This window comes from Hyaena hyaena, unplaced genomic scaffold (assembly GCF_003009895.1).
Source record: "Hyaena hyaena isolate Hyena2069 unplaced genomic scaffold, ASM300989v1 scaffold_77, whole genome shotgun sequence".
Classification (NCBI taxonomy): Eukaryota; Metazoa; Chordata; class Mammalia; order Carnivora; family Hyaenidae; genus Hyaena; species Hyaena hyaena.
Window position 1 is genome coordinate 3,365,044 of NW_024080708.1, and position 24,589 is coordinate 3,389,632.

The window sequence follows — 24,589 nt, forward strand, 5'->3', positions numbered from 1 at the left end:
ACTCTGTAATATTTCATTAGAGGTGACTTTACCATAATACATTGGATTACTTTTTTAAATTGGTGGAGATATTGTTTCCAATTTTTTGCTATTATAAAATTGTTCTATAATGACCAGTTATGTTTAGGTTTGATTATTTCCTCTGGATAGGTTCCTAGAAGTAGAATATATTGAGTTAAAAGGTATGAATATTTCAAGACTGTTGATATATATTGTAAAAATTTACATTTTGAAGTGTTGGGTCAATTTTTATTACTATAGGCTATACAGGAATGTACCTATTTTCTCCATACACTTGACAACTGAGTATTAGCATTTATTAAAAATTGCTGACTTGGAGATCTTGCCATTTGAACAATGTGATGGACCTCGAGGACATTATACTAAGTGACATAAGGGAGACCAAGAAAGACAAATACCAAATGATCTCACTTACGTGTGGAATTTAAAAACATCAGCACCAAAATAGTGAGTTCACAGGTACAGAGAACAGATTGGTGGTTGCCAGAGGCAAGGAGTAGGCAGTGAGTGAAATGGATGAAGGTGTTCAAAAGGTAAAAACTTCCAGGTATAAAATAAGTTATGGGGATGTAATGTATACAGCTTGGTGACTATAGTTAATAATGCTGTGTTGCATATTTGAAAATCACTAAGCGATTAGATCTTGAATGTTATCACAAGAAAAAAATGTTTTTAACTACATATGGTGATGGATGTTAGCAAGAGTTATTGTGATCATTTCATAATGTATATAAATATCAAATCATTATGTTACACACCTGAAACTAATAAAATGTTATTTGTCAATTGTACCTTGATAAATAGTTGCTGATTTGGTTGAAAAAAAAAGTAACATTTTAATTTTTATATGAATTTCTTGTCATGTGGGATGTCTCAGTGTCTTTTACTTATTTTTGTAGTGTCGTAGTCAGTGTCTCATTGAATTATAGGCATCATTCTTGACAGTTACAAAATCGTTAGATTGAAGTAATATGAAGAGGTTATGAACATTACAAATATGAGCAAAAAGTCATTAATATTTTATATATCTTCAGCCCATTTCTTACCAAAAGAAATGAAATGTTACTTTGTACTTTCAATGTTTTATGTTTTGTTTTACTTACCATATCTGAATAATCATAATCTAAAACTTTTGTGTGTTCTTTTAGCTCCAGCAGATCTGCAAAATTCTGAATGCTCATATGGACTCTCTACAGTGGATTAATGAGAATTCAGGTGGGAGTTTATATGTACATGAAGATATCCATTATTGCAAGTAGAAAACGTGATGCAAGTCAAGTTTTGTGCACCATGACCACACTCAAATGAGAGCTTGGTTATAGGGGTATTGCTTTACTGACGGACGATATGTATACATTAATTCTGAAGAAGTGTAATTGCTTGTTTTTATAAAATGGAACACTAAAAAATAAGTGTGTGAAGAATAAACTAGAAACGAATAAAAAGAGGGGGTATGTAGGAATGAGGTGGAGGAGCTAAGGAAGAAGCAGGACTTCTCCAAGTACACCTTTTGAAATAGTTTTGGTTTTTTGGCCCATATAAAAGTTTAAATACTCAAAAATTAGAATTAAGCCAAAAATAATGGGAAGAAAGACAAATACTAAAGTTGAATACATACAAACCGAAACCAAACAAATCGTGTAACTAATTTGTAACATAATCCAGCTCAGATTTTTGAACCTGGTATTCTTGACAGTACATTCTTAGTAGGATGTAATCTTAAGGATAAAAAGAACTGCAGAGAAATCTTAAACTTTCTTAAGAGGCTATTGTTAGTTTCAGAATTATAATGTGCTATATTGTGTTTATATATATTCTAATATAATAATAATATTGCTATCTTATATATTGTAGGATAAAGCAAACGCATAGTAGGATAGTATGATAGAGGACAGTAATGATAGTGGAAACCAAGATTTTCATTGAAAGATAAAAGAGATATAAGATATTTTTCTGTTCCTTTTATATTTCTATTGTAATTTTTGAAATTTATTTTTAGAGAGACCCGTGTGCATGTGGGTGGAGGAGGGGCAGAGAGAGAGGGAGAGAGAGAATCCTAAGAATATGCATGGGGCTCTATCACACAAACCATGGCACCCCTGTATTGTAAATTTGAATTGCAAATATTAGTATGAATTCCTGTTCCCTTTTTCTGTATATAGAAATGGCAGGGATGTGTGGATGGCTCAGTTGGTTAAGTGTGTGACTCTTAGATTTCAGCTCAGGTCATGATCTCATGGTTTGTGAGACTGAGCCCCACATTGGATCTGTGCTGACAGTGTGAAGCCTGCCTCTCTCTCTTTCTGTCTCTCTCCCTCCCTCCCTCTCTCCCTCCCTCTCCCCCCCTCCCCCTCCCCACTTAAAAAATAAGAAGGGTCCAAGAAGCAATGACAAACCCCAATAGCAATGAACAGTACATTAGGCACCTAAACCTTGGTTTCTAAATACCATTCCCATTAGGGGCACTTGGGTGGCTCAGTCAGTTAAGCATCAAACACTTGATCTCAGCTCAGGTCTTGAACTCAGGGTCATGAGCTCAAGTCCCATGTTGGGCTCTGCTGTACGTCAAGCCTACTTAAAAAAATACCATTCCCGGGGCGCGTGGGTGGCTTAGTCGGTTAAGCGTCCGACTTTCGCTTGGGTCATGATCTCGCGGTTTGTGGGTTCGAGCCCCGCGTCAGGCTCTATGCTGACTGCCAGCTCAGAGCCTGGAGCCTGTTTCAGTCTGTGACTCCCTCTCTCTCTGACCCTCCCCTGCTCACTCTGTCTTTCTCTCTCCTAGAAATAAATAAAAAACATTAAAAAATTAAAAAAAAATACCATTCCCATTAAAAGTTATAACCATGGCTTCTTAGGGAAATATCCAATCTCAGGTTTCAGGCAAGGAATGCACAGGGTGAGTTTGGAACTTCTTATGCAAGGAAATAGATTGTTCAACATGTTCAGAACTAATGACGTTATATCAGAACACAAGATTGTGCTTGAATGGGCTTCTTTGGCCAAGTTAGGATAGTTTGAACATCAAAAAGAATGTCAGTAATGGATTATTATAATACATTGAGGGAGGAAAATCTCTGCTACTCCAGAGATAAATGGGAAGTGCAGGGAAAAGTCTTCATAAAAGCATGCCAGCTAAGAATTGTAGAAGGGATTATAGAATTAGAGAACTACAGTTAAAAAAATTTCAACAGAGCACTTATATTAAGCTTACCCTGATCTTGAATACCTTACCTCATTTATTTATTTTTTTAAAATATTTTTTTAAGTTTATTTATTTATTTTGAGAGAGTGAGTGAGCAGGGGAGGGGCAGAGAAAGAGGGAGAAGGAGAGAGAATCCCAAGCAGGCTCTGCACTGTCAGCACAGAGCCTGATGTGGAGCTAAATCTCATGAATCGTGAGATCATGACCTGAGCCAAAATCTAGAGTTGGACACTTAAGTGACTGAGTCACCCAGGAGCCCCATTACCTCATTTTATAAACATTTCAACTGTCAGTCATTTCTTGGCAGAAAAAATGTGCTAGCAGCAATGGACCAAATACCGACTGCATGTTACTGAGTTAATTTTTCTAAGAAAAAGTCAGTTTTATTGAAGTATAATTTATATACCACAGATTTAACCCATTATAATTATACAATTTAATGAGAAAATCACTATTTTGCATCCTTGGTGTAATGATGATTCAGACAAGGGTCAACAATGACTGCTAATACCACTGAATGTAAGATATTGGGGAACAGGATATTTATATGGTCTCAAACATATCACTCCACACATTGCATAAAAATTTATAAAGAATAATGGGGCGCCTGGGTGGCTTAGTCGGTTAAGCGTCTGACTTTCGCTTAGGTCATGATCTCGCGGTTCGTGGGTTCGAGCCCTGCGTCGGGCTCTGTGCTGACTGCCAGCTCGGAGCCTGGAGCCTGTTTCAGTCTGTGACTCCTTCTCTCTCTGACCCTCCCCTGCTCACGCTGTCTCTCTCTCTCTCCTAGAAATAAATTAAAAAAAAACATAAAAAAAAATTTATAAAGAATAAGATATGCCTTTACAACAGAACTATCTGACAAGTACCACTTTAATCAAGTGATAAAATTTAATATCACTAGTAGCAGGATAACTTGACATGATATGCCTCTTAATCTGACACAATACGAAATATATAATATCACATATGTAATACTCTTATCAAAAATGGTTCGTCTGAATCTAATCATGGAAACAATCAGACATTCTACGGGTGAGATATTTTGAAAGATAATGTAGTATTCTTACCAAAAATATTTAACTGAATAAAATCACAAGGAAATAATCAAACACTCTGTGTAGCACATTGTGAAACATAATTGGATTGGGACTTTTCAAAAAGTCAGTCATGGGAAACAAAACTCAAAACTAAGTTAAAGGGATTGTCTTAGATTAAAAGATACATAACAAGTCTCCTATGTTAACTTTGATTGGATACTGGATCAAAACCAGGAAGACTTTCTTTCTCTCCTTTCCTTTCCTTTCCTTTCCCTTCCTTTCCCTCCCTCCCTCCCTTCCTTTTCTTTCTCTTTTTCATTTTCCCTATCTATTTCTTACCTTGCCTGCCTTCTTTCCTTTCTTAATGCCTGCCTTCCTTTTTGTTCTTCATTGAGTTCTAATTGTTCTATAACATTGTTAGTTTCAGATGTACAGCATTATGATTCGACATTTATATACACTACGAAATGATTACCACAATATGTCTAGTTACCAACTGTCACCATACAGAATTATCGAAAAATTCTCTTCTTGTGATGGGAACTTTTAGTATTTACTCTCTTGGTAACTTGCAAGTATGCACTACAGTATTACTGACTATAGTCACCATGCTGTACATTACATCCCCATGACTTATTTATTTTATAATTGAAGTTTGTACCTCTTGACCCCCTTCACCCATTTCACCTTCTCCCCTCTAGTAACCACCATGCTGTGTTCTGTATTTATGAGTTTTGTTTTGTTTTGTTTGTTCATTTGTTTTGTCTTTTAGATCCCACACATAAGTGAAATCACATGGTGTTTGTCTTTGTCTGACTTATTTCACATAGCTTAATACCCTCTAGTTCCATCCATGTTGTCACAAATGGCAAGATTTCATGTTTTTATGGGTGAGTAGTATCCCACTGTGTCTTTGTATGTGTCTGTGTGTATATACCAAATCTTCTTTTTTTTTAAAAATTTTTTGAAGCTTATTTATTTTTGAGAGAGAGAGACTGAGCACCAGAAGGGGAGATGCAGAGAGAGAGGGAGATGCAGAGAGAGAGGGAGACACAGACTCTGAAGCAGGGTCTAGGCTCTGAGCTGTTAACAGAGAGCATGATGCAGGGCTTGAACTCATGAGTGGTGTGAGATCATGACCTGAGCTGAAGTTGGACGCTTAACCAACTAAGCCACCCAGGCCCTGCCCCAAATCTTCTTTTTCTAAAAATTTTAAATTCTAGTATAATTCGCAGTGTTTTATTAGTTTCAGGTATGCACTATTGTGATTCAAGAGTTTCTATACATTACTCAGTGGTCATTACAATAAGTGTACTCTTAATCCTCTTCACCTATTTTACCCATCCCCCACCCCCACCTCCTCTGTATACCATATCTTCTTTGTCCATTCATCCAGCAGTGGACACTTAGATTGTGGCCAAATCTTGGCTATTGTAAATAATTCTGCAGTTAACATAAGGGTGTATATATCTTTTCAAATTATTCTCATTTTCTTCAGATAAATACATAGTACTGTATTGCCGGATCATTGGTAGCTCTATTTTTAATTTTTAGAGAAACTCCACACTGGTTTTCTTAGTGGCTACACCAGTTTACATCCCCACCAATAGTTCATAAGGGTCCTAGTTTTCCCGCATCCTCACCAAGGCTTGTTATTTCTTATCTTTTTGATAATAGGCATTCTGACAGGTGTAAGGTGATACTTCATTGTGGCTTTGATTTGCATTTCCCTGATGATGAGTTATGCTGAGTTATGTGTCTGTTGGCCATCTTTGTGTCGTCTTTGGAAAAATGTCTATTCATGCCTTCTGCCCATTTTTAATCGGATTATTTGCTTTTCTGGTATTGAGTTGTATAAGTTCTTTATGTATTTTGGATACTAACCCCTTATCAGATATATCATTTGCAAATATCTTCTCCCATTTGGTGGGTTGTGCTTTAATTCTGTTAATGGTTTCCTTTGCTGTGCAGAAGTTTTTTAGTTTCATGTAGTCCTATTTGTTTAATTTTGATTTTGTTGTTTTTGCTTTTGGAGTCAGACCCAAAAAGTCATTGCCAAGACCAGTGTCAAGGAGCTTATCACCTATGTTTTCTCAAGAAGACGTTATTTAGAATAATTCGGGAAACTGAATATGAACTATATATTAATTGATATTAATGAATTTTTAATTGTTTTCATGTGTTGTGGTTGTGTGGAAAATATTTTTATACTTAGAAGCTGTATGCTACATTATTTAAAGAAGTGTCATGTCTGTAGCTCTCTTTCAAGTGGTTCAACCAAAATCTTGTGAAGAGAAAGAGACTGAGCAATTTTAGGAAAAATGGTAACAGTGGGTTAATCTACATAAAGGATATACAGGTTTGTGATTGTTACTATTCTCATGACTTAATATAGATTTAAAATAAAGATATGGGAAGAAAATAATTTTTATAGACTTTTGCCTAAATATGGACTATAATGAGATTTAGTAATTGAGATAAATGGGGGCTAGTTAGGCGATCAGAGTTGTTACTCTTTTTAAAGATGTGGTATGAAAAGAATACAAATTTTCTCATTTGTATTATTCTATTTCTAGATTTCTCATTCTCTTCATTAATAGAATTCATCAACCATGAACTTTTTCACCTTTTCCTCCTTCCAGACCTGCCTCTGTCATCATTCACCTTTATTTCCTTCTCTCAGAGGAAGAAATGTTCTATTCCTTCCCAAACTCTTTTAAATCATCAGAGAGATGTTAAATTCTGTATTGCTTTAGTATTAATTACCTGACGGGTAGATGTTTCTGAGTCTGATAGATACAGGTTCAAGTCAAGGCATTACCACTTAATAGTTTTGTGACCTTAACTGTTATTTAATCTCTCGGAGTCTGTATACTCATTTTACTAATTTTTATTTTTACTTTTTTAAATGTTTATTTATTTTTGGGAGAGAGAGAGAGAATGTGGGAGAGGGGAAGAGAGAGAGGGAGACAGAGAATCCCAAGCAGGCTCTGTACTGTCAGCATGGAGCCCTATGTGGAGCTTGAACTCAGGAACAGTGATATCATGACCTGAGCCGAAATCAAGAATCAGTCGCTTAACTATCCGAGAAACCCAGGCACCCCTCTATCCTCATTTTAAAAATGAGGGATAATATTTACCTTTCAGGGTTTTTGTAAGGATTGAAAGAAGCAATGTTGAACTTTCCTTGAACAGTACCTGGCCCAGGTTGGTGGTCAGTAAAAGACCCTGGCAGAACTGGTTATCAGAGATAACTGTGTATAGGGGAGAGAGAGAAGAAGAAAGACAAGAAAGGTCATTTGATTCAAAAGGTAGCTATTAAATTGGTCTAGGAAAGGCAATTCCAGGTAGATTATCATTGAAAACCACTTGCCCTAAAGAAGTTGTAAGAACGGCTGACATGTGGGAGAACGTCAGTGACTGGAAAACACTGAGGAAGGAGATTATGCAAAGTCTGACTCAGTTGTGTCCCTGTCTGTTGCATGTATTCCTATAGTGAGCAGTGCTTCTTGGATGGAATTGGGGGAAGGGGTTGTCAGAATGTAAATGGGGCTGTAAAGAAAGATTACAGTGATTTTTTTCCCCCCCCCTCTGGGCTGGGATCTTTGTCATAAGTAAAATATCAAGGCTCCCAGCCAGTGTTTTCCTACTAATAAAATTAAGGTTGTTAGCGCTGCAGAGGACTTTATATAGATGAAGAAACTGTGGCTCAGAGAGTTTAAAGACTTCCCTTAGAACACACAGCTAATTACTGGCAAAACTAGGACCAGAATCCAAATTTCCTGATTACCAGAACAGTGTTCTTTCTACTGATATGCACTCAAAACAATTCTTACATAGGCATCACTGGATGTAAAAACAAATCATGTACCTAACAGTAGAGGACAAGGTTTTTCAAAGTATGATAGTGGTAGTACTTTGTGTGGGACGTTTTGTTCTAAGTGTCTGGGTAAGTTTCTCAGTCACCACAGGATAAACAGAGTAAGATAGTTATGGATCGTAACTGGGAGTTACTTGCTTAAAATGCAGTTGAGCTGGAGACAAAATGATATTCTCAACTGAGGCAGCGGAGGCCAAGATGAAGAAGAGGGAAAAGCTTGGTAATTCTTGATACTGTGGGCTCCTTTTTGCTGTTCCTACCCAAGGAACCTTTCCTTTTCATATCAGGAAATGACGTGATCAAGTAATGGAGAATGGCAGGGTTCATTTATGCTAAGAGATGATTTTTGTTGGAGGTGGTTTTGCTTTTTAATAGTTAATGTCAAGTTTGCTGATCAGGACTGTGGACTGAGAAGTTTAAGGTTAAACTTTCAATGAGTCCATTTATTCACATCCAAATAATAGTTGTAGAAAACTAATACATGTGTTATTTTCACAATAGAAATAATATATTTTTACTAAAGAAAAATCTCTAACTGTATAGTTTTTTTATGGTTTTAATGTCAAAATCTGTATTTTACAAGGTTTCTGGGAAATGTTTTTATGATTTAATATCCTTAACATTGGTATAAAATTTTTCTTATTATAAAGCATAGCAACTGTAATGCTAATAGGATCATGTGCTTAACTTAAGAATCAGCTTATCCTTAAAAGTGACTTGGAAATCATACATCACACTTTTGGGGTAACTGGGTAGCTCAGTTGGTTGACCGTCCAACTTTGGCTCAGGTCATGATCTCACAGTTCATGAGTTCGAATCCCACATCAAGCTTGCTGCTGTCAGTGCATACCCCACTTTGGATCCTTTGTCCTTCTCTCTCTTCCCCTCCCCCACTTGCACTCTGTCTCTCTCAGAAATAAATAAACATTAAACAAATCATACATCAGGGGTGCCTGGGTGGCTCAGTCGGTTAAGCGTTCAACTTCGGCTCAGGTCATGATCTCACAGTTTGTGGGTTCGAGCCCCACGTCGGGCTCTGTGCTGACAGCTAGCTCAGAGCCTGGAGCCTGCTTCAGATTCTGTATCTCCCTCTCTCTCTGACCCTCCGCTGCTCATGCTGTCTCTGTCTCTCAGAAATAAATAAAACATTTAAAAAAAATCATACATCAAACTCTAAATATATTAGAATATTACACTATCCAATCAACTTTTCAATATTCATGATTGAATTAATAGAGAAGCAGGCCCCATTCTTTCTCTAACATACATAGAACCAAGTGATGAGATTGAGTTAGAAGGTTATCAGAGATAAGTACAAGAGTATTGAATTAGGGGATGTCTGAACATGTGCTGATATTGACCAGTTCTCAGATTTTATATTCATCCATTGTTTAACATTATCTCTGCCTCTTTTCTTCCTGATTAGATAACTGAGAGTTAATAGTAATGATAGTCCAATACCCCTTTACTTTCTTGTCTCTCTCTAAAAATTTACAGCATTATTTCAAGGTTTGCTGGATGGTGGTGCTGCAGTCACACATCTGTCTTCTGAGTTGGCAGTCACCAAAACTGCAGCAACTCCAGCTCTTTGGGGACCTCTTATGACAGAGATGACCATCAATCTAAGCTAATTTGTTATTCATTTTAAATATATTGAGCTACTTCTCTGAGAAAGAGGAGCAGGTAGAGGTGAAGGACAGGCATTTTTTGTTTCTTCGTATACGAAATAATAATATCATGTGCCACAATAAAGTGATGGACAGTATAAATCATCTACTTACCATTATTTAAAAGTTACTTGAGTGTTTTTATGGTATTTTGCTTTTCTTGGTGAGGCGTCCTAAAGCATCACAATTAAAATATATTTCATCCATAATCTTTGCAGTCTCTTGTGGATTATAATCCCATGATTATTTAATAGCTGCTCACAACATTTTGGCTGCTATTTGGGGCAGAGACAGAAGAATCCTTTGAGTAACTAAAAATGCCACAAGGAATTTTGTGATGTTTCCAAAATATAGTCCCATTAGAACTGGTCTATGATCACCTTATTTTTTCTTTTTTGATGTAAAGCATTCTTAGTTGTCTAGTGCGGTGTGAATAACTCTTGCATAAAATGCCTTCAGGATCATTTCAGAGAAGCAGCTTTTTGTGATATGTCACAATCATAATTCATTTTTATCCAATGTTTATATTTATTGTTTGAGGGGATTCTTTTAAATTAGATTTTTCAGGGTTGGGTATTATTTATTTACATTATTTTTTAAATTTATTTTGAGAGAGAGAGAGAACCAGCAGGGGAGGGGCAAAGAGAGAGGGACAGAGGATCTGAAGCGGGTTCTGTGTTGACAGCAGAAAGCCAAACGCAGGGCTTGAACCCACGAACTGCAAGATCATGACCTGAGCCGAAGTCAGACACTCAACTGATTGAGCCACACAGGTGCCCCAGGGTTGGGTATTTTTTAATTGCTTTTTAAAAATTAAGGCATATTTGACATATAGCATTATGTTATTTTCAAGTGTACACACAATGATTCAAGATTTGTGTACATTGTGAAATGATTACCACAATAGGTCTGGTTAACGTCTGTCATCTTACATAGTTACAAAAAAAAATTTTCTTTTCATCACAGGAATCTTACACTGACAACTTGTAATATCTACTTTCTTAGAAATTTTCCAATATGTATTACAGTATTATTACCTATGGGCACTATGCTGTATTTTTTTAAGAAGCTTGATCCAAAGGGTGCCTGGATGGCTCCATCAGTTGAGTGTCCAACTATTGATTTCAGCTCAGGTCATGATCCCAGGGTCATGGGATCAAGCCTCATGTCAGGCTCTGCACTGAGCTCATGGAACCTGCTTAAGATTCTCTCTCTCTCTCTCTCTCTCTCTCTCTCTCCCTCCCTCTCTCTCTCTCTCCCTCCCTCCCTCCCTCTCTCTCTCTCTCTCCCTCCCTCTCTCCCTCTGCCTTTGTCCCCACTTGCATGCTCTCTTTCACTAAAAATAAAAAGTGAAGCTCGGTCCATATAAATGCTCTAAAATATTTATATTAATTTACTTTCATCCCTCTTATATCTGAAGAGCATTAAATGCTGAGATGCCAAAAGATGCCTTTGAATTCCAAATGAAGTGTCTTCTTCCTCTTTCATCTTCTCCAAAAGAATCTGATTTACTGATGAAAGTGGTTTCTTTTACCTCCTCTTTTTCTTAAATTCTTTGCGAATTATTGGTGACATTGGTTGATCAGTGAGGTCATCTATTGTGTTCTGGAGTATAATGTTCCACTTCAGATACTTGAGAAGCAAACACTCTTGATCTGCCAGAGATGTGGCAACAATGCAAAGACTCACTTTAAGGGTCTCTTAAGCTCAACAGAGACAGGTACTCACTTGCTTCTTCCTATTGCAGCCAACTGAAAGGTATTTTAATGTCTTTCCATTGTTTAATGAGCTGCCTCCTCACCTCTGCTCCCCTTTACACACAAAATAGGTTTATTGTCACGTCATTGTTCCTTGATTCTAAAGAATCTCTTGTAGGTTAGATTAGGGTACGAAGGTTAAAAATGATGAAGTCTTCAGCTCATGTTAGGAAGTGGTGCGTGATGGTTAACATTCTCAGAGCTCCACTTCTTAAAATTCCTTTTCTATATGTAAATCCAGATTTGAAACACACTCACTACATCTGCAGAATTAGATTTCCCACTAATCCTGCTTATGTACATTTTGTGCCCAAGTGAATTTCCTCAAGCTGGAGAGCCTCCCCAGATGAATTATATGTAGCATGATTTAAGTCACTCCCAAATAGCAGGATTTATATTGTTTGTGAGATATACAGATTTTTCTCCAAAGCAATTTTCTTCCTCTTAGTGACTAAAAACTATAAATATGCTGGAGTCTTGCTATAATGGTGTTTTTGTGCCTATGCTCTATGGGCACCTCATAGATAAAATGGCCTGATAGTATTTCACTGATGAGCTCTCCCCAGATGGGGTTCAGATAGCCTGCCTTATTTTGAGTCCTTCAGTGTTTGAAGGGACAACAAATAGCGTTATGCTGTTGTGCCACTTATTAGCTCAGCATTGTACTTTTTCTTTGAAGACTTCACAGCATTTGACAAACAAGCACACTGTAATAGAAAAAAACACTCATAGATGGGAGTCTGAAGATAGGAATCCTGGCATCGTTTTTCATTAGCTTTGGCCTTTGGGAAGCTACTGAACCTTACCTTCTTGAGTTTTTCATTCTCTCTATCCTAGGATATTGTGGGTCTCAAATAAGGTAATATATATAGGCATTTTATAACTGAAGTACTGTATAATTGGAATGTGTTCTTTTAGATGCAAGTCAAAACCACATATTTGTGACTCTACATACAAAACACCTACTGCGGGCCAAGGCACTGTTAATCGGTGTAGGAGGTATAAACGTCAGTGCTACACTACCTTGAACAGGTTCACAGTGTTGGGGGTGGGGGAAGCAAAGAAAGAGAAACCTAATCTTTAGTTGATTTCCTGGAAGAGGTAGAATTGAAATGAGACTTGAAGAGTAAGTGATATTTCAATAGGATGACTGTCTGAGGACCACTTAGGATGTAGAGTAATAATTCTACTACCTTGTTTCTGCCATGTCGCCTCCAAGAATTCAGGATACCTTCACCATCTTTCTTTTTATACCTTTCCTTGAAATGTATATTTTATTAATTTTGTGTGAAGGGTAGTACTATACACAAGCAGAGAGTATCACCACTTGAATGTATCAGTAGCAAGACCAGGATGAACATTCCCATGGCAGAGATGAGAGCTGTGTGCATCATCTAGGAACACTCTTCTTCCCATCAGACCATAGTTAGTACTAAGAATTCAAGTATACTTATTCTGAGTGTTACTTCAGTTTTAATAAACTGGGAATCTTCTTAAAAGTAGCTAAGACGGGCACCTGGGTGGCTCAGTCAGTTAAGCGTCTGACTTTGGCTCAGGTCATGATCTCACGGTTCGTAAGTTCAAGCCCCACTCCCGGCTCTGTGCTGACAGCTCAAAGCCTGGAGCCTGCTTTGAATTCTGTGTTTCCCTCTCTCTCTACCCCTCCCCCACTTGTACTCCGGCTCTCTCTCTCTGTCCAAAATAAACATTTAAAAAAAAGTAGCTAAGACGGGTGCCTGGGTGGCTCAGTCGGTTAAGCATCTGACTTTTGATTTTGGCTCAGGTCATAATCTCATGGTCGTGATATTGAGCCCCTTGGGATTCTCTCTCTCTCTCTCTCTCTCTCTCTCTCTCTCTCCCTCCCCCCCTCCCTTCCCCCCACCCCCTCTTCCTCTCCTTCTCCTTCTCCCCCCCCCAAAAAAAAGGAAAAGGTAGCTAAGACAAATAGGAGGACAGTGTCCTCTCTCTTTTTCTTTTTTCCTTGCCCCCTTCCCATCTCTTTCTTCCCCTATCTGAATGAGAAATAAACCTTAATTATATTATGCTCCTGAAATTTCAAGGTTGCTTTCAAACAGTAGGATAACCTAATACAGATATATATACTACAGTAACCAGAACCTAAAATATGGCTTTGGCTTAACAGGCATGCAACAATGAGGAAAACCAAATTGAAGGCTAAAAGGATGGCCAACTGTATTAAGTAGTGAGAACAGATTTGTTGAAACTGTTGCCTTATATTAATAGTTGTATAATGTGCCTATTGAGCAGACACTTCCAGAAAAAGAGGTTGAGAATCTAAACCTTATTTGTGTGTGTTCGTTATCATCATTGAAATTTCTAGAGTTAATTGTATATTCACATATACTAATAATAGAGAAATAATTATACATTCACATGAAAGAAATCATAGAGAGGTCCTGAAGAAATCATACAGAGGTCCTATCTATTCTTTTGTTTTAAGTTTATTTATTTATTTTGAGAGAGAGAGAGAGAGAGAGAGAGCAAGCAGGGGAGGGGCAGAGGGAGAGGGAGAGAGAATCCCAAGCAGACTTATGATGCGAGGCTCTATCCCATGAACCATGAGATCATGTCCTGAGCTGAAATCAAGAATCGGATGCTTCACAGCTGAGCACCCAGGCACCCCATGGTCCTATTTATTCTTTACCTAGTCCCCAGTGGTAGCATCTTATAAAATTGTAGTACAGTATCACCCCAGGATATTGACATTGGTATAATCTATCTTGTTCAGATTTTCCTGGTTTTACTTGTATTGTGTTTGTGTGTGTTCAGCTGTATACAGTTTTATCACATGTGTAGATTTGTATATCCATTATCATAGTCAAAATTCAGAACAATTCCATTATCATAAGGATTCCTCATATTCCCCTTTTATTGCCAGAACCACCTCCCTCTCACCCCTCTAACCCAGGTCCTAATACCTGGAAACTACTAATCTATTCTCCATTTCTAAAGTTTTATCATTTCAAGATATTGTATAAATGGAGTCATACAGCATATAACCATGTGGCTTTCTTTTTTGCTCGCTGTAATTTCCCCGACATTTATGTAAATTACATATATCAGTGGTTTCATCCTTTCTGTTGCTGACTAATATGCCAGTATTCCTAGTATGTATGTATCACAGTTTATTTACACATTTACTGGTTGTAGGACATCTGGGATGTTTCATGAATAAAGCTTCTGTGAACATTTATGTGCAGATTTCTTGTATGCACAGGAGTTTTCATTTCTCTGGGATAAATGTCTGAGAGTGCAATTGCTGGTCATATGGTAGTCGCATGTTTTGTTTTATGAGAAGCTGCTACACTTTTTTCCAGAGTGGATGTACCATTTTCCATGTCCACCAGTGATGTATGATAGATCTAATTTGTCTCTGTCCTCAGCGGCATTTGGCATTTTCACTGTTTTTTCCCTTTTGACCATTGTGATAGATGTGTGGTGATATCACTGCAGTTTTAATTTCATTTCCCTGGTGGCTAATGATGTTGAACATCTTTTTATATGCTTATTTGCCATCAGTATATCATCTTTGGTGAAATGTCTGTTCTTTTTTCCATTTGCTAATTGGCTTATTTGTTTTAATGTTCTGAGAGTTTATTATATGGTATATACTAGTCCTTCGTTGGCTTATGTGGTTTGCAGATATTTTCTCCCAGTCTGCTGTTTGTCTATTCCTCTTAATAGAGCTGTTCACAGGAAAAAATTATTAATTTTGAGGAAGTGTTTCTCCATTTTTTTAATGGATTATGCTTTTGGTGTCAAATCTAAGGACTTTTTGCTGAGTACTATATCCCAATAATTTCCCCCCCTTTTTTCCCCTGCAAGTTTTATTGTTTTACATTTTCACTTTAAGGCCATGATCCACTTTGAGTTAATATTTCCATAAGATGTGAGGTTTAGATCAAAGCTCTTTTTTTTCCGTTTTATGCCTGAGGATGTCCTGGTTGCTCGGGCACCATTTTTTGAAAAGACTATCCTTCCTCAACTTTTTTTTCCTGAAATGCTTTTACACCTTTGGTTTATTTATGTGGATCTTTTTCTGGGGTCTCTATCCCATGGACCTATATGTGTTTCCCTCCACTAATATCACAATGTCTTTATTACCATTGCTGTATAGTAAGCCTTAATATCTGGTAGAGTGATTCCTCCCATGTTATTTTTTTTTTTCCCGTCAAGATTGTTTTGGCTATTTTAATTCCATTGCCCTCTCACAAAAATTTGCTGGGATTTGATAGGAATTACATGAAACCTATAGATTAGGGGAGAATTGACATCTCTATTTTGTTGAATCTTCCCATTCATGAAAACATGCATGACACAACATTTATTTAGGTTTCCTTTTGTTTCTTTCATATGATTTTGTAATTTTTAGCACTCACATTATGTATACTTTGGTTTTGTCAGATTTATACTTAACTGTTTCATTTTATTTATAGCAATTGTAGATGGTATTATGTTTTAAATTTTGATTTCCACATATTCATTGCTAGTACATAAAAATGCAGTTCATTTTTATATGTTGCTCTGGTATGTATGCTTGCTGAATTCACTTCTTAGATTGAGGATTTTTTGTTTTGTTTTGTTTTTGATTCCTTGAGATTTTCTATGGAGGTGGTTATATCATCTGTAAATAGGGACAGTTTTACTTCTTCCTTTCCACTCTATATGCCATTTATTTCTTTTCTTCACATTGCACTCGCTAGAACTTCCTGCATTATGTTAAATAAGAGTGATGTTAGTAGACATCTCTGTCTTGTTCTAGAGTTTGCATGGAAAGCCTTCAGTCCTTCACTTTAAGTATGATGCTAGCTGTAGGTTTTGTTTGTAGATGTTCTTTATCAAGTTTAGGTAATTCTGCTTTGTTCCTGACTTGCTGAGGATTTTCATCATGAATGGGTAGGGGATTTTGTCAAATGCTTTTTCTGTATCAATTGGTATAATCATATGTTTTTCGTCTTTAATTTGTTGATATGGTAGATTACATTGATACCTTTTTTTAATGTTGAGTCAGCCTTAAATTTGTGGAAGAACTTCAACTTGGTCATGGTTTATAGTTTCTTTTATACAGTATTGAATTCAGTTTGCTAGAATTTTCTAGAAGATTTTTAAGTGAGAGATTTTTAAATGTTCATGAGAGATATTGGTCTATAGTTTCTCTTTTTTTATACTGTCATTTCTTGGTTTGTTATTAGTTTAATAGTGGCCTCTTTTTTAGAAGATTTTGTGAAGAATTGGCATTGATTCTTCTTCAAGTATTTGATAGAATTCTCAAGTGAAACTGTATATGGGCCTGGGTATTTCTTTTTGGGGAGCTTTTTAATTACATACTCAATTTCTGTAATGCTTCTAGGACTATTCAGATTGTCTTTGTTGAATTTTCATGATTTGTGGTTTTCTAGGAATTGGTACAATTCTGCTAAGTTGTTGAATTTTAAGAATAAAGTTATTCTTAGGATTTTCTCTTGATACTTTTAATGGCTGCAGGACCTGTAGTGATCTGCCCTGTTCCATTCTGTATATTGGTGATTTGTGCTTTCTCTATTTTTACTTTTTTCTGTCTTAGTAGAGGTTAATCATTTTTATTGATTTTTTTCCCTCAGTATCAGCTTTTTGTTTCATTGATTCTTCTGTATAGTGTTCCTGTTTTCAATTTCATTGATAACCAGTCTTTATTATTTCCTTTCTTCTACTTGCTTTGGGTTCATTTTGCTCTTCCTCTATTTTCTTAAGGTAGGAACTTAGATTATGGACTTGAGACCTCTCCTTGTCTCTAATAGTATTCTCTTTTAAGGCTTTCTGATAATCAGCAGTTTTTATATGTCTGTTGTCATCTCTAATCATCAGTTTTACCAATGGTTCTTTTACTTTCCATTATAAAGCTCCATGTTAACAAATACTTGCACATACATATCCCAAAGGCACCTCAAATTAAATTTGTGTAAAACTAAACTTATTTTCTTCACTCTTTCCTGGGCCTCTCAGATCAGTAACTCCTTCTACTTTTCTTTTTCTCAGCTAATGATTGCTATTATTTACTCAGGGACTTAAGGTAGACTATTTCTATTTCTCCAGTAAGTAATGATGATTATACTTCTTAATAGCTCTTGAATCTTTTCAGTAGATTCCTATCACTGCCTTACTTTAGGTCTTCTTCATCGCCCACCTTGAAGGTAGAGTATAAGGATTTTTTAAAAATAAGATATATGAAAAATACCAGCTCCCCTGTCCACTCCCCATTTGCCACTCTCTAGAAGCAATCACTTTCAATTGTTTTATCTGCTTTTAAAAAATACTTCTTTTTTTCCTTTTTTTTCTTTTTATTTCTTATTGTTTAATTTATTCTGAGAGAGAGAGAGCATGAGTTGGGGAGGGGCAGAGAGAGAGAATTCCAAGCAGGCTCCACACGGGCAGTGCAGAGCCCCACATGGGGATTGAACCCACCAACTGTGAGATTATGACCTGAGCCAAAATCAAGAGTCAGACACTTAACTGACTGTGCCACCCAGGTGGCCCTAAAAAATATTTCTAGATCTCTAAACACCATGTATACTGTTACTTTTTAGTTTTTCCATTTTACGCCTTCTGTACTGGCTTCCCAAAATGGGAGGCAAGGATTTAACTATTTTATACCACCCTCATTTTGTGTATGTATATGTGTGTACATGCATGCAATACATAAGTATGTGTATGTAATATACCACCATACTGCCCCCCAGTATATATATACATATTACATATAGAGAAGTATATAAATATATGCATGTAAGTATACTTTTCTGTCATTTTACCAACATAGGTATATCATAAATTACACATAGAACAATATTTATTTTTTGGATTATGATTGCATAAATGTTATTCACAGCCTGGCCATGTAGCATGCTATATTATATCATTTCTCTTTTTTTATTTTTTTCTTAAATGTTTATTTATTTTGAGAGAGAGACAGAGTGTGCACAAGCAGGGGAGGGACATAGAGAGGGAGAGAGAGAATCCCAAGCAGGTTCTGCACTGTTAGCAGTAGAGCCTGACGCAGGGCTCAATCTCACAAACTGTGAGAACATGATGCTTAACTGACTGAACCACCCCGGTGCCCCCCCATTTTTTTTTCTTTTTAAAGTTTATTTATTTTGAGAGAGAGAAAGAGAAAGAATCCCAAGCAGGCTCTGTGCTGTCAGCATGGAGCCCGTATGTTATCTTGCTCTTACAAGTTTTTGTTTTCCTTTGAATTTTATTTCATCATTTGCTTAATTTTCTATATACTTACCAGTAGTTCATTCTCTGACTCCCTTATTTTTCTTTAAATCTATCAATTTCTCCTTGATTCCTTTCTCCCAGAGCCCTCTAATCTCTAATCTACTATCTGGGATTGTTGCTCTCTTGGTTTGCTACTCAGTTAGGTTCTTCCTTCTCCAGCAATCTTGTATTACTTCTGTTTTTTTCTTTGTTGACTTTCCTGTTTCATGGCTCTTACACTTCCTGTTTTGTAGTTTATTTCCACTTAATCCAAATTTTTGGTACAGTTTCCTTGTCTTTAGCTCTACCTGATGTCCCTGAGCCACATCCGTTCTGGTTTGCCCTCTCTAAAGAAAAGTCCTTTGCTGGGCTTGAGTAGGGAGAATGACCCAGATGTAGAATGTGGAGGAAAAGAGGGATCAGCTTGTTAGTCATTCATATTTCTGCTTACAGCCCCACTTTCAGCACCACTTTGAATTACCTAGTTTTGCTAATTCCACATCCTTTCTAGCATTCTACCACCATGATCATCATTCTTTGCTAACATTTATAGGTGAAAATAATATTACCCTTCTTTAATATGCATTCCTCTGGTTACTAATGAGGTTGAGTATTTGAAAAATGTTTATAAACAATTTGTATTTCACTTTCTAAGTTGCTTATTTTTGTCTTTTGACCTTGTTTTCTCCAACTGCTCCAGTTGTTTTCCTAAAAGGAAAATAAGAGGCGTACCATAGCAGTATTTATGAAAGTACATTGTTTCCTTTGACAGTGAGTTTAATATTAATATTTATATGTAATACTTAAAATAAAAGTAACTATAGAAAAAGCCGTGTTAGGGTTTAATGACCAACTTGCTTATTTTCATAACTTACTATGAAAGTCATTTATTTATTATTTATTTATTTATTTATTTATTTGATACAGAGAGAAAGAAAGCACAAGTGGGGAAGGGGGAAAGAGAGAAAAAAAGAATCCTTTTTTTCTTTTTTCAAAGAGAGAGAGAGAGAGAATCTTAAGCAACGTGGGGCTTGATCCCATGATCCTGGGATCATGATCTGAGCTGAAATAAAGAGTCAGATACTCAACTGACTGAGCCACCCAGGTGCCCTGACTGTGAAAGTCTTTTAATCTTTAGATAAAATATTTGTAAGTAGGCTAAAGTGAAGAAAACATCTGTCCCCTCAACAGAATGGGGCTAGCTGGGAACAATTTTACCAAAATCTTCTGGGAGGGGGAGTGATTTTTAAGAACTATCTTAAACACACAAATCTACCATCTTAACCAATAGTTGTTTAAAGCTTAGAGTTGTGCACACATCAAACAATCCATTTGAAGACATTCATTGCCCTAAAAATACCCTCTGGCCTGTTGGTAGTCAGTCCCTATTCCTACTCTGAACCCAAGGCCACCACTAATCTACTTTCTGTCTTTAGAGATAAGTATTTTCTGGAGAGTTTATATAAATTGAATCATATTATATGTGTATATGTGGCCTTTGTTGTATGGCTTAATGTTTTTAAGGTTCATCTATGTGTAACATATATCAGTACTTCATTCTATTTTATTGCTGTGTATCATTCCAGTGTGTGGACATCGACATTTTGCTTATCTATTCATCAGTTGATTGACATTTGTGTTTTATTTTCCAAATATAGTTTTGCTCTTATATTTAGGTCCATAATTCACATTGAGTAGATTTTTATGCATAGTTAAGAGGTAGGGGTTCACCTTCATTTTTGTGTAGATATCCAATTGTCCCTGCACCATTTGTTGCAAAAGACTGTTTTCCCCCACTGAATTGCCCTGTCACCTTCATCAAAAATGAATTGACCATAAATATAAGGTTTTATTTCTGGACTTTCTGTTCCATTGATCTCTGTGGATATCCCATGCCAGTATACACTGTCTTGATTACTGTAGATTTGTAGTAAGATTTAAAATTGTGTAGTGTAATTCTTGCAATTTGTTATTCTTTTTCAAGATTGCTTTGGCTGTTCTGGGTCCTTTCCATATAAACTGTAAAGTTTTTCTATTTCTACAAAAACAGCCAGGTAGGATTTTCATAGGGATTCTGTTGAATCTGTGAATAATTCTGTGGGGGATTGGCATTTTACCACTATTGAGTCTTTCAATCCATGAATATGGGATATCTCTTCATTTTCGTAGATCTTCTTTAGTTTCCCTTGGCAGTGTTTTCTAGTTTTCAGTGTACAGGTCTCATACTTCATTTGGTATTCTTATTTCTAAGTGTTTTAATTCTTTATGATGATGTTTTTAATGGAATCATTTTCTTAGTTTCATTTTCAAATTGTTCAGTACAGTTAATTTCAATCTCAAAATGTGTATAATGTATTTCCCCCAAATTTTGACTATTACTAGCATTGATCTTCTAGTATGGTATATCATTTCAGAGGCCTACAGGAACCAATTCCTGATGCATATCATGGAAACTGAACTCTTGGGCAGTTGAGTGCCTAGGTGCAATTTTTGCCTTCAAGTAATGAAACTTCTAAAAAAATTTAAAGTATGTTATTATAGAAATAGTCTTGAGAATTCAATTTGAAGACATGACAGAATGTCTATAGTAAAGCTGTCTTAATAATGCTGGCTTGTCTTTCTCGACATTTCATTGATTTTTAAAATTTTTATAAATGTACTTCTTTGCACTTAATATGTATCAATCAGCAAATTAAGTGATTTTGCTTATGTTGACACTTCTGGCCTCAAGATGATGGTTTGTTATAGTGCTCATTTGTGTTTCTATCACATTGAAAAATGTTATTTAGGAGTAAAAAATCACACCCTGCAGTCATTGGAACAAAAAGGAGATATATTTTGCCAGGCTCAACATACACTGTTTTGCTAGGCTTTCATTAGACAACCATCATTTAAATTACTTCTTCTTAAGGTGTGATCTTGCAAAATGCCTGTATGTCATAAGATAGGATGATGTATTGTTATACTGTAAAACTGAATAACATTGGGGCTTTTCTGATTGGCTGAAGGAAATTAAAGTATATTGTTTCAAATTTTTAGTTTTTCTCTTGTAAAATTTTTTTCTTAATTCTTGGGCACCTTCTCAATAAGCTATTGCTTATTGGCCAATAAGCATTAATGAACAGTAAAACAAATGACCAACTGCACATTAATAGAAAATCCTAGGTTATCTTGCTTACATCAACAGCTTATTTTTCCTACAGAATGTTAGTATTTTTTATGCTAAAATGAATAGTATTTTCTGTTGCTCTGTCCCTGAGCAAATTGAGGACCACCAAGTTAAATAAATCCTTAGAAAGAAATATGAATATACTCTGTGTACTAATTTACTTATAGACAGCAAAGACCTACCAAAATCTATACCCTCAATTTAATGACCACCCTGTATAGCACTTTTAGGCTGTAATGAGTAAAACACAGTTCTCAATTCTCTTCAACAAAACATAAATGTCAAATAGACTGTTATTTACCTGAAAACTACAGAGAGCAAATCAGGAACAGTCTTGTCCACTGTTTCCATAGTTTCTAAATAGACGATTTTCCCCCTGTATTTTCTAATACTTAAAGCTATTAAAATCGATGTTTTATAAGTCATATGTTGAAGGGAGAATGTAAGTTATTATGTTCCTGGGACATTTTGACTTTGGCTTAATGATGCATGACTTTTCCTCCTGTAGGCATGCTGCAACGGAAGGTAGAAGAGGTAACACAGGTTTTTGAGGATCATCGTCGCATGGAGCTGGAACGCAGTATCAGGATTGCTTTTGATTGAATGACCATATCTTCAGCATGTTGTTTTGGGATTATATATCACTTACAAATTGTGATGATGTGAAATAGAGTAGTATTTGCAATTATTACTCAGTTTTTGGTTGCAATAAAGTGTGCATGTGGTTGGTTTGGTTGTTTTTTTGTTTTTTTTTTTTTACCATTTCAATATTATGCTGTCGAGAATTATTCTGTAGTTTGGCTTTTAGTATTAGCAAATCAGAACTATATTAATTAGCCTTCTTGTCCAGGCAGCATTCTATTACATGTCAACTCCGTGTGTGTAATTTGTATCTTATATTTGCCTAGATTCAATATTCTACCAGCAGCACAACATTATCCTTCTCACTCTAACCAGATCACAGAGAAATGTTTGCCACGAAATAGATGACCAACCAGTCTTTACTGGGTGCCTATTAACTTTCAACATATAGTTGTAGATACTGTAGTCTTTTTCTTCAGTGGAACGTCATGTCAAGTTTGAGATAAAATTAATGCCTGTCTGTTTAAAAACAATATAGACAATACAAGGAAGTGTGTGAATTACAGAAAGTATGCTATAGAGAGTCAGAGAGGAAGAGAAGTTAGGGTGGATTTGGGTCTTGAATTAGGTTATTTTTAAAAGGGTAAGGTTTAGGCAATTCATTTATTATTGATGTATAGATAACCTGTTATTTTATTTGGCTTTAGCATATGATTTATAGTTGTTGGATTTGTATATTTGATTTTCAAGAAAAGCCTGTTCTTAGCTTGGCAATATCTGATCTCTTGTGTTGCATGTTTTACCTAAGTCATAAATAAAGATGATACTCTAAAAATAAAAGTGTAACTTGAAAGTAAACTTAAAAGGTTCTGAGTGACTAGAGCTTAGTTGTCTGTAATTACCGAGATAAATTCCTGTTATACTGATTGTACATAACCATCCTGAGGGGTACACATTATAGGAAGAAAATAGTTTTGAAATGAGTATTAGTGATTTTTACCACCTTGTAAGTAAACTAAATATGAGAGCTTAAATGGCCTTTTTTCCCTATCCAGACTTGTTACAGTAGCTGCTTATCAGGTAAGTTTTGTTACCACTCAAAAGGTTAGACTATGAAAATAATCCAGAGACCATTTAATTTTGTGGATGATTTCTGTAGGTAAAGAGCTTTTCAGTATAATTTTGAGTACTAATTTTTGAGTATAGTATTATTTCTGTCATTCCCTAGGGTTTAAGACATTTTCTTTATTGTTTTTGGAGATTCAGCTCCTATAAAGTAATCTGTGTGTAAGTTAAGTTCTACATTTAGTAAAAGGTACATAGTATAGTAGAGGACAGTCTTGTCCCCACTTAATTAACTGGAAAAATAATTTCATTTTGGGTATTATCTTTTATATATACCATGAAAAAGTTTAGCCATATTAATAAGGTCTTCCCAAGTGAAGGAAACTAGTTTTCACTTCTCTGTAGTTTTGTGATGCTTTTATATCTTTTCACTAACAGTAAATGCTTACTGTAAAGTTCCTCAGTAAAATAAAAGAGGAGATTAAAGTACTACTGAATTTGCACTGAGAGTTCTAGGGTTTTTCCTAGGATATAGAAGAGGCCAGTAGAGGCCATGTGTAGCAACATGGATGGACCTTGAGAGTGCTATGCTGAGTGAAATAAGTCAGGCAGAGAAGGACAAATACCATATGTTTGCACGTATAGGAGGATTAGGAGGAACTTGAAGGAGGAACAAGGGAGAGAAGAAGGGAGGAAATGGTGGGGGAAAGGGAGAGAGGCAAACCATGAGAGACTCTTGAATGCTGACAAAAACTGAGGACTGATGGATGTGGGGGGGAGGGGAGGACGGGCATGGAGGAGGGCACTTGTGGGGATGAGCACTGAGTGTTATGTGGAAACTAATTTGACAATAAACTATTTGTAAAAAAATTAAAAAAAAAAAAAAGAGGCCAGTAGATGGAAAGTGGATTCCAGATCCATACAGTAACACTTAAGATTTACTGGTAGA

General features: G+C 36.1%; 1 protein-coding gene across 1 annotated transcript in view; it reads left to right on the forward strand.

Annotated features, from left to right (window-relative positions):
- The window catches only part of NUP62CL (nucleoporin 62 C-terminal like), a 77,551-nt gene extending 54,134 nt beyond the window's left edge, over positions 1–23,417 (forward strand). Inside the window, exons 11-12 of the mRNA XM_039233540.1 lie at positions 1,170–1,236; positions 22,502–23,417. Coding sequence (XP_039089471.1) covers positions 1,170–1,236; positions 22,502–22,596 — 162 coding nt within the window. The 3' untranslated portion in view covers positions 22,597–23,417. The remainder of the gene's footprint in view (positions 1–1,169; positions 1,237–22,501) is intronic.
- Positions 23,418–24,589: the final 1,172 nt, after the last annotated feature.